The following is a 19,236-nucleotide window of genomic DNA, read 5'->3' as shown; positions in this document are numbered from 1 at the left end:
TTTCCTGGCTGTGGGGTCTGTGTGGCCCCTGGGGCTCTACTGGTCCCTCTACTTGGCTGGCACTGGAGTCACTGGGAACAAACGGGCTTGGGAGGAACATGAGGAGCACAATCTTCATCTCCTTCTGGCTCAAATTTGCCCTTGGTATTGAAAAAAAGAAAGCCAGCAAAAAAGCAGCAAGAAGGGCTTTTATTGTGAAAAAGAGACTTTTCAAATGCCTGTTCCCCCCTTCCCAGCCTCTCCACTCCCCTCCTCACAGGGAGGTGGGTCTGGGATGAGGCAGAGTTTGAAAACTCACAGCTGAAGTTTGAAGGGTGTCCTCCCGCCCAGGGGGAGTGGTGACAGGAGCCCAGCACTGCGGAGCTGGGCAGCAGGGACTGTGGGCAGCCCAGAGGGGCACCCCTGGGTGACAGCCCCCGCCTGGGATTGATGGCCTGAGGAGAGGAAGCAGGCTCATTCGTTGCTGGATAATTTTATTTTATTTTTTTAAATGTTTAAATTTTTTTTGTGTCCTGTGTGGGTTCCTGGTGTGGTATGGAAGTGCCACAGGCGGCCGGCACCCGGCTCAGGAGGTGACTGTGTGCCCAGAGAAGCACATGAGGAGGAGCGCGTCGGCTGCTGCTGCTGCGAGACATGGTAGGATTTAGGGGTCTCCTTGCTGAGCTGATGGTGGGGAGCAACGCTGGGTTTGCCCCATGGGATGTGAGGTGCATCCTGATGTCTCCATCCTGGGGGCAGCTTGTGCGGGACCGCTCGCTCGGAGGGTCAGAGCAGGGTGAGCCAAGCAAGGCGGGGAAGCGCTGCAGCACTGCTGTCCTTAAAAGCATTGGGATGGACGGAGCAGATTGCAGGAATGCTCCAGGGATGGGCAGAGCAGATTGTCAGGATGCCCCTCAGGGGCAGTGCCCGGGGCTGAGGTAGCTAAAGCTCTGCTGTCAGCCAGGGAGGTGATTTCAGTCCCTCAGCCAAAACCCTCCTCTTTTAGGCGGCCAGGTGGCACCGCTTCAGGCAGCCAGCAGCGTGGGGAGCAGCACCGAGAGCAGACAGAGATCACGGAGAGCCCTCTGTGCTTTCTGCTTGGTCCTGACCAAGCACAGCACTTTCATCCAAAAGCCACAAAATCAGCCAATTTGGCATGGGAAAACTTCACCTCCCTGCCAAGAAGTGCTGTGCTTCCCCAGCATCAGAAGGTTTATCCGCATCTGTAGCGTGCTCCAAACCTTAGGGTGGTGTTCCATGTCATCTAGTTTTAGTGCTCCAGTTTGGAACCTCCCTTGGCAGACCCATCTGAGCAAGCACACATCAGCTGAGCTGGGATGGTCTCTCATGCCCCATTACTCCTGCCCCACCAGGGAGTTTGCACTGAGGGAAACTCATGCAAACTCATGCCAGAGAGTTTGCACTGGGGCAGGGGGCTCTGTCCCTGCTTCACCATCTCAGCCCTTGCCAAGCTTGTGTTGGGCAGGGATTGCAAACCTGTGATGGATGAGCTGAGGAGATGCTTGGTGCTGCTGCCAGAAACTGGTCATTTGTGTCACTGAGGCCATTTTTGTGTCCTCGAGAGTGTGCTGATGACTCAGAGCATCTCTGGGGACAGTGCTGCTGTGCCAGCCTTCACTGGAGTGTGTGTGTTTGTGTACAGGGGACACTAGTGCCATGCTTTACACTTTCCAACCTGCAGTTTGCATAGGCTGCTTTGGGTTTCTTAATTATTGAACTTCAGCAGCAGGAAAAAATTACAAGGCTGGGGCTCATGTCACCCATTTTGGGTTTGGAGATAACTCCTCCCTGTCAAAGGGAAAAGCAAGACAACTCTCCCCATACCAGCCTTTTGTCTGCACTAACATTTTTCTGTACAAGCCTTCACTAAGAAGCCTTTCAAAGCCTGTACAGCCTTTCAAAGCCAGGTACCTGGTGTGGTCTCCCATGTGAGAGTGGGGTATTCACTTTTTGCCTGGATTTCCATTTTGCCTTGGCAAAGGAAGGTCTGCTTCTGCAGTCCTTTCCCCTTTGTGAGCTCCTGCATTGACTGCTTGATTTTACCTCTAATCTGGATTTGCTCTGGGCACGTGTAGGTAGGGCAGTGGTGGTCATGAGGAATAAATCCAGGCTATGCCCCCAGCTGATCTTCTTGTTGTTCATTTGCAGCAAAACCCCAAACAAAATGCTCGAGACGGTTTTTGACTCGTTCAAAAGCGCCAGGAGGGTGCCCCCTTGCAGAAAGCCGGAGGGATGGCAGCTGTGAGCTCTGTGTTGGTATGGAGAGCACGCTTGCTCTTGCTGGATCTCACACCCGACCTGCCGCAGAGAGAAGGCTGGGGGATGACTGCATTACAGAAACATCTTCTTTCTTCTGCCTTCAAAATCTGCCAGAGAGTAGTTTCCAGTTGCTGTCTTTTGCCTAGTATGAGGCACTCTAAATACGAGGGGCTGATTACACTGTGCTAATCCTCTGGCATAAATTCCAAATGCCTCAATTACCCCTTCTTTTCCAATGCTCAGTAACTCCACTCCACCTGCAACTACTTGCCTTGCCCTGAAGGAAAAGCCCCTTTTCTGTGAGCCTGGCTGCACCAACACTTATACTACATTTGCTCTGCTTGCTCACCCCATGGGTTTTGCTAGGAGAAGAAGCAGGCTGGGGGTGGCTGCCAGCAGGCTTTGCCCAGGATGGGGTCTGCAGGACACAGGCAGCATTCAGAACCAAGTGGCAAGCAGTTTTCTTCCCCTTTTTTTTCTCTTTTAACTGTAATGGCTTAACAGGAGGAAAATAAGGTTGCCTTTCTGCAGCTGAGGCCGGGGCTGGTATGAACAATTCTGTTTTGAAGAAAGCCCACAGGGCTGAAAGGCCCTGCTGTCCTCCTCCTTCTCCCTCCCCTTTGGAATCCCACGAATGCACTCTCCTGCTCTCCAGGAAGGGGAAAAACCTGACAGTCAGCTTAGGGAAACCCAACTGTCTGACTTGGGCAACCTCCACTGAAACTCCAACAAGGGAATCAATCCAGTGCTACTCCTTGCCAACATCCCAAAGAGGGTTTTGTGAGCCCCCACTGGACACCAAGCAAGCATTCCTGTTGCCTGGTGCTGGTCCACCAGTTAGAAATGAAAACTGAAAATAAGTGGATCAAAATCCCTCCTCCCCAAAATATAGGAAAAACATGACCCCCGATAAAATAAATAAAACCAAACCAAATGCCAAAATGTGTGAGAGCTTTAGCAGCATTCCAAGCAGTCACAAGCAGGATTGGCAAACTCATCAAGAGGAGGAGGAAATAAAATGTGATTTTATTGTAATGTATTCCTCCCCATATTAAATACAGCCCAGAACACATTGCAAGAAGGACGTGGTTTTCCAGCACCTCTGCTCTTTGCCTCTGTTATGTGCAGAGGAGCTGCAGCAGCACAGCCCCTCTGGGGATGCCAAACCAGAGCTGGTGAGCAGCCCAGAGATGCAGCAAGAGAAGGTACTGGGGTGAAGGGAGTCATGAGGAAAGGAGTCCATGGCTCCCAGATTCCAGTTCTTATGTCCCTGGGTTTGGACATGCCAAAGGAGTCAGCTCCTAAGTATGGTCTGTGGCTGGAGCCTGCTGAGGAGCAGGACTGTCAGCTCCAGAATGCCACAGGAACAAAGCACATTCTTCTTGCCCAGAAGAAACTCAGGGCTGGAGGCAGTTTGTGTGTGGGACTTGAAGGGAAGGAGTCCAGCCCACGGGCCAGGGGCTGCTGCCCTCCTCCAGAGCATCCCCCGTCCAAGCTCTCAGAAACAAAGACAAGACTGTTCAAAATGAGCGGGGCATGAGGCACAGATGTTGCACAAAGGCAAGCCACATCTGTTTCACTGGGGAAGGGGCCCCCTGCTTGCTGCTTCAGCAGGCAGATGGGAAAGCTGCTCTGAAAACCTACAGAGCTGAGTGCAGCAGGCTGGCCGGGAAACTGGGACGAGGGGAGGGGGAAAAGGGAAACCTGGCAGGAGCCTGCTCCACGGCAGTGGTGGAGGGAGGGAGCAACAGCCTCCCAAAACTGCTGCTTTCCCTCCTTGACATCCCTGCCAGGAATTTCTAGGTTGTGCTGCTCTCATGTAAGTGTGAGGGTTAGAGGAATGAGCAGAGAGAGAGGAGGGAAGAAGAGGAGGACCTGCCTTGTCCCCCGAGGATAATAGGACAGTCGTGCATTCAGGGCTGCCCAGGTCCTCACTGTCCCCTGTGAACATGGGATGCTGTTTCAGGTCCTCAGTGATCTGCATGATTTGGGTGCAGGTTGATGTCACTTTTAGTGGTGAAGAGTAAGGGAGATGTTTGCACATGCGAGTGACAGCAGACCTGTGCATCTCAGTGATGTGTTCTGAAAGACTTCCTTTAATCTCCTGGGAGATGTGTCTCCAAGAAGTAGAAGATCCAGCTAGGTGCAAGAGTCTGCAGTAAAAGCCCTGACTGAACTTAAATAGGAGAAAGATAAGGCACCTGAAAGCTTTTAGTTTGCTTACATTAAGCAGAAGAAGTGTGGCATCCTGGAGACTGTTTATTTCTGTGGTGCTTTGTGGTGACTTCTGGGATGAAACCAGAGTGGTCCTGAGCTGCACTGTACATAGCACCAGGATGAAAATCTCCCTGTCCATCCCACACAGAGCTGAGTATTAACTGTCTGCAAGCTGAGATTTACACAGTGGGAGTGAGGAGAATTATGAATCTTTCCTTTTGCTCAGTGAAAATCACATGATTTTGGGGTAAAGACAGTGTCATCACAGGACAAGCAAGTCCCTGCTGGTACCCTGCAGAGCTTTAGTCCACACCAGGTGCAGGACAAGGTGTGTGTCCCCTCTGGGTTCCCCCAAGCAGGAGCCCTGACCTTGAGTGCATCAGCTGCACCCCATGGTGTGGTGTCCTCCAGCCAGGTGCTGGCCATGTGTCCTTCAAGGTGTGTCCTCTATCTCTTGCTTCATGTCTTCCTTCTTCAGAGATACTGAGCAGGACATTTGGGATGCTGGGAGTCTTGCCACTCCTCAAAGCTGCTCCTGGAGAGGGCAAGGAGTTTACAAGCCTGTGTTTCTGCTGTACTTTGGTGCATAACTCGACTGGGAGCAGACAGTGCAATGGGAATAGCACTGTTAACAGAGCAGTTTGCATCTATGGCTGAAGATTTTGTGTAAAATCGTTCTTTGGATGATGGATGTGTGAGAAGGGGCTGTGCTCAGCCTATGGCTGTGCAGAGAAGAACCTCCAGGGCAAGGACCCTCCCAAAAACTGGAAATAGTCACTCTGGGTGGGAGGTTTAGAGCAGGAAACAGGACATTTCATCCCTGGGAAGCAAAAAGCTCGAGGAGCTGATGCAGGGCCTGGAGCCAAGGACACGCCAGGTTATTACTAGAGAGAGGCTGTGGAGCTTGAAGGTTTCCAGGTTTTTGTAATTTGCTGCTCCAAGGCTGTAGTGATAACTGGGAAGAGCTGTGAAGGCAACATTATTTGAGAAATTAAAGGTGGTGTGCTGGCAGCATCCCTCTGAAGTCAGTGCTCAGACTGAACAGGGCCAACACTGTTTGATCCATTTATGCTGCTGCCAAGAGTGCTGCCCTCTGCTAGTGCAAAGCACGCTTGTCTTGCACTTAGGCTATAAATGATCCCAGAAAATTTGCAGGCCGTCCAAAATTTAGCAAAGTACAGCATGTTTTAAGGTTTCATCCCAGGCAATTTAACTCGGTCATTTTCTGGTTTGGTTTTGGACATGTTGGTGGGGAGGTTTGTGTGTCAGCTCTGAGGACTTTGCTGACTCTGCAGGGAGGGAAGGACCCAGCACCATGTGGTGATGTGTCACATTTCCATCTCCCCAGCTTCAGCTGACCCAGTGTTTGCTGTGACTCTGTTTCATAGGCTTTATGGGAGCAGTCCCCTTTCCCACCTTCTCAGTGCCTGGCTTGAGCTTCCCAAGCCACTTTTGTGGAAGTGGGGCTGGAGGAGCACTTTGAGCAGATGGGCATGGCCTACCTGCCATATCCCTGTCCTGGAGCCAAGCAGGGTGGTCTTCAGGGTGTCTGCAGAAATGCAGTGGGGTCATGATTCTCCCCTCTGGAAGGGCATTTTTGAGAGAAAAAACCCCTTCATATCTGGGGAGAAAAAAACCCAGACACAAAGCTGGTGTGGGTCTGCTAGGAATTGCAGCCACTTTGATGGATCATGAGGCCAGATGAAGGGCTGTCTTATTCTTCATGCCCCATGGCCATGTGGGTGCAGGCAAGTGTTGGTGGTGGAGCTGTCCCCATGTGCTGGGGGAGCACAGCAGACCTGCCCTCCTGGGGAGCCACTCTGAGCCAGAGTTACCTTTGGGACTGGCAATCATCATTTAATAGCAGTCTTTAAATTCCCACTCTGCCAGCCATCCATCTTCCCTGAGCAGGATAATATAGGAAGGCATTTATGCACTTGAATGATGGGCCACGGACGCTGCCAAGCATTTCCTTCTGCTCAGACTTGCCTGGAGTCACTCTGGGCATGAAGAGGTTTTGTCTCCTTCCATGTCCTCTGCATGCTTATAGGTCTCCAGCTCACATGCCATGCCCTTAACAAACCAAAACCTCCTGCACAATATGAAGAGGCTGATCCAATCCCAGGTCTGATTGACGTGCCCGCTCTCCCATTGCGCCGGGAGCTGCTGCAAGCACCATGTGTGGGTGCAAGGCTCTGGAGACATTCCCAGAGGTGGGGGGCAGGCAGAGGAGGTTTCCCACTTGTTTTTCAGGCAGTCTTTGTTAAAGCTGGTCACGGCAGGCTGCACCTCCTGCTGCCCAGGCGGGTTTGCGGTTCATTGGGCGGGCAGCGAGCGCGGGGCTGGGAGGGTGAGCAGAGCCCTGTGTGCTGCACCCCCTGTGCAGGGTGCACCCCGCTCAGGGTGCTCCCAGAGAAATGCACGGGCCTGCCTTTAACCTGCTCATCAGCAAAGTCCTCTGAGCTTGGGAGTCTAGGGCAGGCAGGTGGCCAAGAGTGACGTGGCCATGGCTGAGCCACCCTGGCTCCTTTGAGCACCTCTTTGGGACAGTGGGATTTACTGCTGGAGGCGTCTTGCAGTGCCAGTGCAGGGGCAGGAGGACTCTTTTGCATGGCAGAGGAAAGCAGGAATCAATCCAATTTTCAACAGCCACGTATTTCCGTGTTGTCTTTCTAGTCTCCGGGCTGTTTCTTACATTCTTGGATAATGAAGTTTGGGGTTTGTTTTTCTTTTCTTTCAAGCTCGATGAAGCCAATTTGATGCACTTTGAAAAGAAATTGAAAACAGGCTTCTCTGCTTCAAATTCTGCCAAGGTTCAAGTGTCCTGGGAATACAATGTCAAGGATAACCCTCCCCCACCTCACCCCCAACTAGACTTAGAAAGTTTTATCTCCTAGCATCAAAGCTGCACAGCTTTCCACTGTGCCTTCAGAGCCTGGGCTGTGCTGTGTGTCCCTCTGATGAGTGAGAATATATATTATTTACTTATTGGCATCCTGGAACAAGTAGTACCTCTCTTAAGCCTTTTTATGGATTTTGCCTGCTGGGAAAAGGACCTAATTTCTGGCAAAGACACGCTGTACTGTCAGTATGTCAGCCTGGCAAAGCAGAGCTGTACGTATGGTTTGCATTTCAGGCTGAATCGAAGCCACAGCTTAAACTGCAGCATTTTTTACAGCATGGGCTCAGAGAAAGACTCTTTGGAAAAGTATTTACCCAGGGCTTGTAAATACAGTATTATTTCTGCAATGTTTTATCAATCACCCAGGTTTTTATTAAATTTCCAATATCAACTACCAGAAATAACAGAGAGATTGTGCTTGCACCTTTTTTGTTTCTTTTTATTGTTGATGTGGCAGGGAAACCCTGAACAGCACTGGGGAAGGGAGCCTGTGCTGGCCCTTGCCCAACTTCACAGCCCAGGGTTTCGAGTTCAGGGTGGGAAAGCAGTGGGGCTCTAACTTGTGATGCCCAAACCCGAGCTCACTGACAAGGAAGACAAAGTGGGTTTGGACAATAATGATTCCTCAACCACTTGGACTGTAAACTGACTTGACATTAAAAACCCAGCAATCGTTGCCATCCTTTTGGCATACTCTGTTCTCTGGTTGTGGGTTAAAAAGGATTTTTCCTGCAGTGCTTTGAAGGTTCTCCATGTGGCTGCCACATGCATTCCTCCCCCAGGGTACTGGAAGTTTTGGCAGACAGTCTTTTTAGATACCCAGAGATGGTATAAGCAACCAGAGGGTTATTATCAGCTGGATAACAAAAACAATTCCCCTGAAAATCCTCTGTGCTGAAGAAAAGGGTTACGGGGTTTTGGTGAGAGTGGGATGAGCTGTGTCTCTCCAGAAGGGTGGGACAGGGGAGGTGCTGGGAAAACATGCCCAAGAAAGCACAGATTGGGAAGAGACTTGGCTCGATGCAAATGGGAATACTGAGATTTACAGTTAGCCCTATCCTTCGGGATTGATGCCATAGATATCACTGCTGTTAATTCAGCATACTTTGAGGCCAGAGGAACAGACTGTGAGGCACTTACAGTGATGATTAGAAAGGAGTGTGGATATCAGGATACCAGCATCAGCCCTTTATATGCCACAGAGTTAGTATACTATGCTTAAAGTAGGATTTAGACATTGCACCTCCCCTAAATTCTTGCTCAGGAGGGCAGACGTGGATTGCAGGTGTTTGGGAAAGAATGTGTGTCTGCACTCTGCAGAATTTGCTTGAAATCTGGGGCATGAAGGTTTTGAGTAGCTGAGCTTGGGTTTTGCTTGTGTCACTTGCCATTGGCTGTCATTCCACAGCAAATCATTATCCCGTTCAAGTGGGAGAGAGCTGGGATCACAACCAGCCTCTTGACAGAAGTCCTGCTGCCCCTCAGGGTGCTTAGGGGTACTCATGCTCATCCCCTCCCCAGAGAGGCACCTAGGACAATGATTTAGCTGTCTAGTTTGATGCCTGGCACAGTTAATGCCAAGCCTTGAATAACCCTGCTGGTGGTCTAGGAGAGGACATCCCTCTCTGGACAGTCTCACCCTGGGCTAGGTCCTTTCCACTCTGGGAAGAGATAAAGCAGAGGTCCCCTGGCAGGTCCCAAAAGCTGTACCAGGCAGCCCCTGGTTCCTGGCAGAGGCTGGTGTAAACCCTGTCTGAAAAAGAGCATTCAGCCCAGCAGATATATTTTGCTGCACTACATTGTGTTTCTGGGAGAGAAGCAATTAAGTGGGAGCTATAAAACTGAATCACTCCAAGTGCACCATCAATAGCTCTTATAAACTGCATTAAATCTGCTCAGTCCTTGAAAGGGAGGCAAGGAAGAAACTGGGGCTGAGGCCAGTGAGTTGGTGGCTCCTCTTACCCACCTCAGCTGATGCAGTGTATTTGCAAGGGATGTGGCTCCTCACCAGGGGACTGCCTAAAGCAGCTGAGGACATGAAACCTGATGGATTTTAGGACTCTGCTGTGTCAGCTCATAGCTCATGCACTGGGGTTGCCTGGGGCAGCTGCTCATGGGGCAGGAGCTGTGCTGGTGGTGGGTCCCTGTGGTCACTGGGAGCCTGTGGTCCTAAGAGCCCCACAGCTGGAAATGCTTTTGCTTGCCCAGCTGCTTTCTGGAAGTAATTCTGGCTGCTGGCTCTCACCTCCCCAGCTTTTTTGCTCTTTTTTTATCAAGCTTTTCCTCTTATAAACAGTCTCTTATCCCTTCTTTGGCAATATATTGTCCTGCTGTGTCTGCCATGGATATGCTTGTGCTTCCAAAATAAATAATTGGAAAAAAACGTATCCACTTGACCATCGCCTTGACTTCCAGTGTGGGTTTGAGCTGCTTGGAAATGCCTGTTGAAAGCAGAGAAATGGTGCCAAGGTGCTTTTCGTGGCTCTTGCCTCCTGAAGTGTGTGAGGCTGCCCAAACCTGAGTGAATGAGGCATGGGTGCAGCGTGGCCCAGGGACTGGATTGGCTTGGAGAATGTCTGCCATCTGCCAGAGATGGGGCCTCCACAGCTTATCTGAGCAACTTGTTCCAATGCCTCAACACTCTCACCGTGGAGAATTTTTTCTAATGTCTAATCTGAACCTCTCTTTCAGTTTAAAGTCCTTTTCCCTTGTCCTGTCCTCACTTGTAAAAAATTCCTCTCCAGCTCTCTTGTGAGCCCCTTTAGGCACAAGAAGGTGCTGTAAATTCTCCCCAGAGCCTTCTCTTCTCTAATCTGAATAATCCCAGTTCTCTCAGCCTGTCTTCACAGGAGAGGTGTTCCAAACTCCTCCAGGAGTTTGCACCCTTTTGTTTAAAACATGTCCTGACTGACACTTGGAGCTGCCTTGCTTTTGCTGGATACAATGATGGGCAGAGCTCCAGAGGCCTTGTCTCAGCACACATTGAGATATCCAAGTTATGGGTTCAGTGTGCAACCAGAATAGGAACCAGTGACAGTGCCCAGAGCAAGGTCTGAAAAATAAAACCTCTTAGGAACTGGAAAGTGTTCACATCTAGACAGGAATTTGCTCTAGTTTGGTCTTCTTTCTTTTTTTTTTTTTTTTTTTTTTTCCATTTCTTGAGTCTTTAAAGCGAAATATTTGACCATGAAAAATTCATTGCCCATAAGGTCATCCTGTACCTCAGAGCTGCAGATATAGCAACCTCTGGGTGGGGAGTGAGCCCTTGCTCTGATTTGCTTCTAAGGGACTGCAGCTAATTTCTGGCACAAATCAAGGCACCAGCAAATAAAGCAAATAACCCTGCTGCCACAGTGTGATCCTCTTGCAGGGACCACACAAGCAGAGGGGCTGCTTCCCTAAAGCAAGCCCTACGGAGGGCTCTGCCTGCAGTGACACTCCAGCATCATTCTGTCCCCTTTGTGTCCCCGCAGGCCCAGCGACCCTGGCGAAGGACGGGGATGAAGCCCCCGGCCCCAGCAGCTGTCGGGGCGCTGCTGGCCCTGGCCCTGCTGGCTCTCATCCACCTGCCCCCAGCCCCGGAGCACTCCCTGCTCCCGCTGCCGGCCTCGGCTCCCCCAGGGCCCCCGAGAGAGGTGGCGGCCCCCCTGTCTGGAGGACAAGCCCACAGAAGAAGGCTCCCCGTGCCCCGCACTCGCCTGCAGCAGGAGCAGGCCCCTGGCCGGGGCAGGAGGCGGCGGGGGCTGGAGAGGGACATTCCCCACATTCCCCCTTGGCTCTCTGCTGACGACCTCCAGAAGATGTGGCTGCTGTCCAGCGGGCAGGTGGTCTCCAAAACCCGCGTCCCTGCCCATGGGCAAATCATGCGAGTGAGGCTGCGTGCCGCGGGGGATGCCAAGGGAGATGCCAAGGGGGATGTCTTGCCAGCCAGCCCGGAAGGAGAGTGCCAGGATGGGCGCTGTGGGCTCATCAAGCGCCCCAGGGACCTGTACGAGGTGCTGGCCTTCCACCTGGACAGGGTGCTGGGGCTGAACCGCAGCCTGCCCGCCGTGGCCCGGCGTTTCAGCAGCCGCCTCCTGCCCTACAGCTACACCGACGGCGCCCTGCGGCCCATCATCTGGTGGGCTCCTGACCTCCAGCACCTGCAGGATGCCAACAATGACCAGAACTCCTGTGCCCTGGGATGGCTGCAGTACCAGGAGATGCTGCAGCCCCATAGACCGATGCCGGTGGCCAGGGATGCTCCCTGCTCCAGCATCCCACACAGCGAGTGGAGCCGCCTGGCCCTCTTTGACTTTCTTCTCCAGGTAGGGCTGTGGTGGTTGAGGCCACCTGTCCCATCAGCTGTGGCACCCAGGTTCCCCTGCACCTGCACCTCTATTGTCTGACCATGGTCTCCTTCTGCTCTGAGGGGTCACATCAGCTGTGGTTTCTTGGGATGTATTTTCACTCTTGGGGAGCAGCAGAACTTTGTGCAGAAGTACTTTGGCCTGAGTATGGCCCATGTTTGGCACTTACCAGGCAAGTTGTGGTGAGTCTGTGCTCACGAGGGAGAGCTTTCTGCTGTTCATTTTGTGCTGGCAGAGGCTTGGGACACCCCTAGAGACATCCCCAGGGCATCCCTAGGGATAAGCAGCATGTCTTGCACCAGCCCCATCACATCCAAACTCAGGGATGTGCTACAGGCACTGGAAATAAGGAGCCATGCCTTAGACAGCACTGCCTTCCTCCTCCTCAGCATTAATAGCACTTAATCTTCTGTCTGGAAAATCACACCCTGCTGCTATGAGGGATTACAACAGTATCCCAGAGAGTTATCAGGTCTTGGAGGGCAGCTGTGAGGAGGCAAAAGTGATTTCTGTGGAGAAAGCCTGTTTAGGCACCTGGGGGCTGTTTATCAGACAAGAGAAAACTGCCTGAAAGGACAAGTATTAATACAAATAAAAAAGGGAAGAAATAAAAAACCCTCAAACTACTAAAATATGTTTTCCTTACTCTCTCTTTTTTTACAACTATGGCTGGCAGAGGTGGAGCTGTTCTGGCTGGGCTTGAAAATATTTTAGCTGAAACAACCAGAGAAATGAGAAGATTAATGAACCCCCTTCCCTTCCCCAGGCCAAAACACCGCTGAGTGCAGTGGAAAGGCTGAGACTGCAGGAGAAAGTCTCTAGTTCTAAGGAGAGTTCCTCCTCAAGGGCTGAAGCAGTGCAATGATAAATTCAAGGGCAATACATAGGTTCTCCTCAATAATTCGAATAGAATCCTCCCATGCAGAACAAGTCACATAAAATTAAAGAGGATATTGTAGAAGTGGAGTAGCATCTTTCAGAAATGGCTTTAGAATCTCCCGCCATTACTGGGGAAGGAGAAGTTGGTGAGCTTTGAGCCCTGTTGTACATTGGCATTGAAATCTTGGTCGTTTTCTTCAATTTCTCTTAAATTTTGGCTTCTTCAATGTTAATTTCTCTTGGTATTTACCATAAGGGAACCACCCACTATGTGCAAAGTTTTAGTGGGGTCAAAATGCCAAGCCTGGTAGAAAAGGGGCAGCTGCTGATGGTTTTGTCCTGCACTTAAACACAGCCAAATCTAAATCAACTCTGCAGCCACATCCCTGCCCTGGGACACCCTCTTCCCAGCCAGGGGGAGAGCAATAAAAATTTCCCTAGGGGAAGCAATCCCAGGCTGAATCATAACTGGAAAAACCTATCACATGCGAGGGGATGTCCCAGGATGGGCATAACAGGGGCTGAAGGCAAGCTTCTGGTAGTGTTTGAGCTTGGATGGGAGAAGGTGTGGCTCATGTATTTGTGTCCTAGCAATAATACCAAAATTCCCATGAATTCGAGCTGTTTAGGCTTCGGAAAGAAGAAATTAATACCAGAAAATCAGGGGAGGGCCAGGGGAGGGCGGGCTTGTCAGCATGTCAGGGCACTCTCAGCATCTCCACAGCCATCTGGTCCCTCTCCTGGGGCTCCACTTGGACACCAGATCTGGCTCCACCTCGCACCCCTGCGGGTTCAGCACCAACCCACCCTGGTTTCACAGGTGCTCGTGGGTGGGTGAGGGGAGTGCTGAGCCCATTTAATGTCTCTGTAAGTTCTCTCAGGTTGTCTTCACCTTCTGTGCAGCCTGCAAAACAACATATCAGGTGAGAGAAACTGGCGTGCTGAGCTCTCCAGCAGGAGATGCGAGGAGGAAATGTGATATTTCTTCTGTTTCCATGTGTTTTGTGACAAGAGGCTCAAGTACTTTTTTACCGGAATGTCTCCCAATGGAGGAATACTGACCTGAGTTCTTCATTAAACCTCAGAAAATAGAGAGGTTTGAGAAGCTCCAGTGTGGGACTAATCCTTCTTCTCAAAGGGAAAGGAATGGCCACGGAGATCACAATTTGTGTTTCCCTGCAGCATCTTCTCCAGTGCTTGGTCAGTGTTTGGGTTCAGACTGAGCTCTGTGGCAAAGCACAGCCTGTAATTGGTAACTTGTGCTAATTACCAGGGTAAAGGGAATAGGCAGCCTCTCTGGGTCCCTTGGCTTCTGTCTCATTGTCACTTGCAGATCCCTTCTGGATCACCTGAGACCTGCTCCAGCCCTCCCAGTGGCTCCAGGAGCCTCTCTGCACCTTGAGCCCTGCCTCCTGGGCCAGCACCAGCAATGCTGAGCAAATCAGCAAGTAGGACATTTTCATGCTGCAACCAGAAAATAGATTTATTTTGTACTTTATACATATTTTCATATATTTCATATCTATTTCATAGATATGAAATATATATTTCATATATTTAATATATATACCTGGGGGTTTTTTGTAAACAGGCCTTGAGATCAGGAGGAGGTGAGGCAGCTCCCCTACAGGGTCATGGCAACACACAGCTCTGGGGAGGTGTGTTGACAGCTAAGGTCCTGTCTGACCCACAAATCACCACAGAGGATGTACCAGCTGCTTCTGGAAAAGCTGAGGAAGCTCCATAAATACTGCGGCCAAGTCTGGCAGAGATTTATGTCTTTTAAAAGCCCTTCATTCCTCCAAGGGTGTGGTCGAAACACTGGAAGTTGTCAAGCAGCTCCAGTGTTTCTGCAGGGAACCGGGATGGGAAGCAGGAGGTTTGACAGCCTGGGCTTAAGCAGGAGAAACATGGAGCCTTAGCAGCACCTGCAAATGATTAAACACAAATGTAGCTGAAACAAGTCACCGTGGCCCAACTTAAATGTCAGGCATGCTCTGCATATTCACAGACTGCTTTTTCCCTTACCAATACTTTTCCATTTATCTTTCCATTGAGAGCTGCTCAGGTTACTGTAGGGATGGATGAAAGGTTGCATATGTGACAGGAACCAGATGAAACTGTCATACAGAGCACCAGGACTGGGAAAAATAAATTATTTTTTGAGGTTTCAGACTCTAGGTTTCCTTGGATGCTTTGTTGTTTTTTTTAAATTCATTGATCATCGTGTACGCCTTCATTTCAGCTGGAAGCACAACCCCTTCAGTCTGTGCATATACAGAATGTGGAGGTACCAGGTGTCTGAGCTCCATCAGAAAAGCCTGTCACCATCACCTTTTTCATCACCTTCTTCATGCCAAAGGGGTTTTGCATGTGTGCTTCCACTCCTCTCACTCACCAGTGTGTGCAGCTTTTCCATTGCACGTCTCCTGAGGATCCCTAGAAATGTTTCATTTTCCTCTCTACAAGAACAGCTCACAACAGGACCTCCCCATCCCAGGCACATGTCCCTGTTAAGGTCCCCCAATGTCTCCTGCAGGTCCATGACCGCCTGGACCGCTACTGCTGTGGGTTTCAGCCTGATCCCTCTGAGCCCTGCGTGGAGGAGATGCTCCACGAGAAGTGCCGGAATCCAGCAGAGCTGGTCCTGGTCCACATCCTGGTATGCCTCCCTGCTGTCCAAGGGCTGCTCTGGGGCTAACACCTCTGGGGGGTGCCTGGGAGGCACTTGCAGGGCTGAGGTGGTAGCAAAGGGAATGTAGGTCCCATGGTGATGCTGGGTCCTGGCTGGGAGGTATGTAGAGGTATGCAGGGACATAGACATTGGCATCCGCATTCCCCCAAATACTCTCAGGCTTTCTCACTGCATTAAAAAGCAGCCTAAACCCCCACACTGGTGACTCTGCACTGGGTGAACTCCTTGCCATCCTGCTGGCAGGTCCGGAGGAGCGCGCCGTCGCGCCTGGTGTTCATCGACAACGCGGGCAGGCTGCAGCACCCTGAGGAGAAGCTCAACTTCAGGCTCCTGCAAGGCATAGGCAGGTAGGAATGTGCACGAGCTGAGCAAGGGCTGAGCTGCCACACAGGGGATGTCCAGCAGCCCTGTGTGTGCTCACCTTCTTGCTGCTTCTGGCCTCCCTGATGGGGCATCCCTCTGAATGGGGATGGATGTTCTGGATGTTCCCAGAACAGGGTGGGTGGTTGGGCTCTCAAAAACATCCCACGTGCCCCTGCCCTGAAACTAACTCTTTATTCTGCTCTGGGTGGCTGATGGCAGGCTCCAAAGCCTATTTCCCCTCTTTAATTGGCAGCTGCACAAAAATAATGAATAATCAGGTATTTCAGCATTTCTTGCGCCATTGCCCATGAGGCATTTTGGCATGCTGGAGGCCTCTTGATTTGGAATCTGGTCTGTCTGATGGAGCTATCCTGCATGCTCACCATGGGCAGAGTTTTCAGCAGAAGGCTCCTTGTCCTGCCTGAGCATTTCCTCTTGAAGCATCGTTGCTCCAGTGCCCTGCTGCTCAGCTTTCCGTGGATAACCCCTTCTCTCCCTGTCTCCTCTGCTCCTCCCTGCAGCTTCCCAGCGGCGGCGGTGGCCAGGCTGCGGTCGGGCAGCTTGCAGAGCCTGCTGCTGCAGTCCCTGCGCCTGGACCGGGAGCTCTGGGAGAGCCAGGGGGGCGCCGAGGGGCTGAGACCCCTGCTCCACACCATTGACAGGAGGGCACAGATCCTGCTCCGCCACATCCAGGAGCACAACCTGACGGTGTTCGAGGACTCGCCGCGCTGAGCCACCCTCCAGCTGGCTCACGGTGTCCCTGCACATCCCAGCAGCCATGGATGTCCCTCTTGCCCTCGGCATGGACCTTATGAGGCTCCACTCTGGAGCTTGGCTCTCCACAAGGTGTTTCCCCTCACCTTGTAGGATGACCTGGAAAAGCAGATGGTACCACAGGGGGGTAGGAAACATGGGGAGGAGATGTCTCCTAAGGCAAGCCACGACTGTTTGAGAAAGGCAACAGTCATCAAATTATGGTCTCAGCATGGATTTTCAAAGGAAGGGCACATCCATGAGATTTTTTGGGTGCCTTTACTCACACGCACACAAACACACAAACAGCAACTATGGAAACTGGAGTCTTGGACAGTTGAACAGCTGACAGGGACCCCGGAAAGAGTTAAAGAAGCTGTGGAGGAAGTCACTGGCAGCCTTTCCATGACTTTTTGATTATACCTTTGCTATTTATAAAACATCCTGGACAGAGAGGCAGGGGAAAAGCAGAGGGGAGCTTTCTAAGTGGATTAAACAAAGACAAGACACTAGAGCTGAGCTCTGCCTTTCCCCCTGCAGAAGAGGTAATATGTGCCTGGGAAACTGTGAGCCTCTGCCTGGAGCTGAGATTAGGCAGGACCTTGAAGCTCAGCAGCACTGAGCAGCAGCTGCCCTCACATAGCCCATGGTACCATCCCCAGTGAGAGCCACGTGCTGTGTGCCATGAGCCGTGGTCCATTCACGTGCCCTGGTGCTCCTGGGCTGCTGCCAATGCTCTCAATGTCGGATTTGAAGATTTAAATCTCTCCTTTACTCTTTGCCTTCACTGTCAGGGGATTAAAGGCAAAACTACCCCACTTCTGAAAAGCACTCCTGGCTGCTCTCCTGGGCACGACTGCATGTAACTCTTCCCCAGGCTTGCAGAAATATGTTTTAACAAAAATGCCAAGCTATTTTAGCAGAAGGCAGTCGAGTGCAAAATGCTTTCTGAGCGCGCTGGCACCTCCGGCAGAGCCCATCCTGTTCCTGTCACCCCTCAGGCTCTTTCCCAGCAGCCCATTCTGATGAAGCACAGCAGCATCCCAGCTAGGTAGCTCCTCAAGTGTCAGGGCTGAGAGATAATTCAAAATCAAAATGAACAGGAGGAAAAGAGATGCAGGGATGGGCTCCATCATTCCCCACAGTGTGTTTCCCAGCTGAGGCATGCAGGCAGTGTTTGCCTGGAGCAGTCAGTTCCTGGCCTGTGGGTTTATGGTTTGCCACCAGAAGGCTTTTTAAAGGCCTCCATTTCTCCAGTGTTACAGGCAGAGCATCCATTGCTTCAGGCACTCCCAATTCACTTGTGCCTTTGGAAAGTCTCTGTGAAACTGGCATTGGCACCCAGCTGCACCATGGTACAGCTGCCCCATTGCAATAGGTTTGGAGAACATGGCCACCCACGCAGTGGGAGAGGAAAATATGGCTGTGGATACTTTCCCTGCTCCATCCTTCCCAGCACTATGTCAGTTTGAGAGTCTGCTTTAACACCCATGCTGATAAGCACAGGCAATTGCCTTTTTCCCCCTTTTCCCTCTTGCTGAAGAGAGGGTGAAGCGAGACGTGGGTGACATGAATCAACAAGCAAGCACAAGTGCTCTCAGGAAGCATCAGCACTCAGCATCACAGGCACAGCAGCATCCAAAGTGCCATCAGCTTGTTCCTGGAGTCTTGCCCTCCAATTAGCCAGGGAGGGCCTTTCCCCCAACACTCTCTCCACTCTGTGAATTATCACCCTATTTGCTGTGCCAAGAGATGGATGACAGTCATGGAAACCCTGCTAAAGCCTGAATCATGAGGATTTATTACTGGGAGGTGAGCTTAGCTTGTGAGCTTGAAAGAGAGCAACATAACTCATCCTGGGTCCTATGAAAAGCCATACCCAGGCATGGCTGTGTAGGAATAAAGGATACTAAATGTAACAAAATTAAATCAAAAAAATATGCTGGGAAAAATGTGAGGTAACAAGAGCATTAGTTATGATGTACAGCATCAGTCAGAGTTTTGCTTTATCTCACTGAAGTGAGAAACTTCATCAAAGGAGAGGTTTTCATTCCATTTAAGCCAAGTTCTCAGTGAGAATCAAGAGACAGGTGGGGTTCTGTGCAGTGGCCAAAGCTGTGGACATTGCTGAGTTGGACCAGCAGCTTTTGCCTTGCCTCTGGTTGCATCTGCTCTACCTTAACATTGCACAAGGTAGTGGGGTTTTTTTGCATTTCTTTAGTTGTAATGTGAGTTTGCTGGCTAAACACATGTGGGAACATCTGTAAGCAGTTATACATGTGAATAAAAACCCCTCGTGATTTAACAAAGAGCCCTGTATGGATAAATGAGAGAAGCAAAAGCCAAGATCTTGCTGAGACTGATCATTCATCTTCTTTAATTAGTCCATTTTTCCATGGGCTTGCCTATGTAACCAGCACAGGCTCTGAACTGCAGTCATGGCTGCTCAGAGAGATCCTGTGCCCTGCTTGTGCCAGCCTTTACCCTGTCGTGTTGGGTTTGGTTTGCTCCAGCTATCAGTGTGTCGTATTCCCTATGACAGACTTACTGTTATGGTTGTAATAACTACTTTACAGTTGGAAATATTCCTGTGGGGCCATACTTGACAAGCTAGATTTCATCTGAGCAGGGATGCTGTTTCACCAAATTTTACTGCACATCATCACAGGTCGTGTTGGGGTGTGGTCACAAAATAAGGTGGTTCATGCTGGCTGCAGGACGGCTCTGTCTTTAAGAAGGCAGCAGCAGCTAAGCAAGGGAAAATCCAGTGGAGAGACAAGAGCTCCTTGACAGGGGGTATCCCTGCAGCACCCTCCTGC

At 50.9% G+C, this 19,236-nt stretch overlaps 1 protein-coding gene across 1 annotated transcript; it reads left to right on the top strand.

The window, feature by feature from the left end:
- The first annotated feature begins 341 nt into the window (after window positions 1–341).
- GASK1A (golgi associated kinase 1A) lies at window positions 342–18,726 on the top strand. The gene is made up of 5 exons (XM_036379113.2): window positions 342–636; window positions 10,852–11,685; window positions 15,146–15,268; window positions 15,545–15,648; window positions 16,186–18,726. The coding sequence occupies exons 1-5, from the start codon at window positions 634–636 to the stop codon at window positions 16,394–16,396; spliced, it is 1,275 nt and encodes a 424-aa protein (XP_036235006.2). The 5' UTR covers window positions 342–633; the 3' UTR covers window positions 16,397–18,726.
- The last annotated feature ends 510 nt before the right edge of the window (window positions 18,727–19,236 follow it).

This window comes from Molothrus ater, chromosome 1 (assembly GCF_012460135.2).
Source record: "Molothrus ater isolate BHLD 08-10-18 breed brown headed cowbird chromosome 1, BPBGC_Mater_1.1, whole genome shotgun sequence".
Lineage (NCBI taxonomy): Eukaryota > Metazoa > Chordata > Aves > Passeriformes > Icteridae > Molothrus > Molothrus ater.
Note: the sequence above shows the minus strand (reverse complement) of the source record. Positions and strands in the feature narration are given on the sequence as shown.

Coding starts and splice junctions, on each gene's coding strand:
- GASK1A (XM_036379113.2), top strand. Junction 11,686..15,145: donor TCTTTGACTTTCTTCTCCAG/GTAGGGCTGTGG, acceptor TGTCTCCTGCAG/GTCCATGACCGCCTGGACCG. Junction 15,269..15,544: donor TGGTCCTGGTCCACATCCTG/GTATGCCTCCCT, acceptor TCCTGCTGGCAG/GTCCGGAGGAGCGCGCCGTC.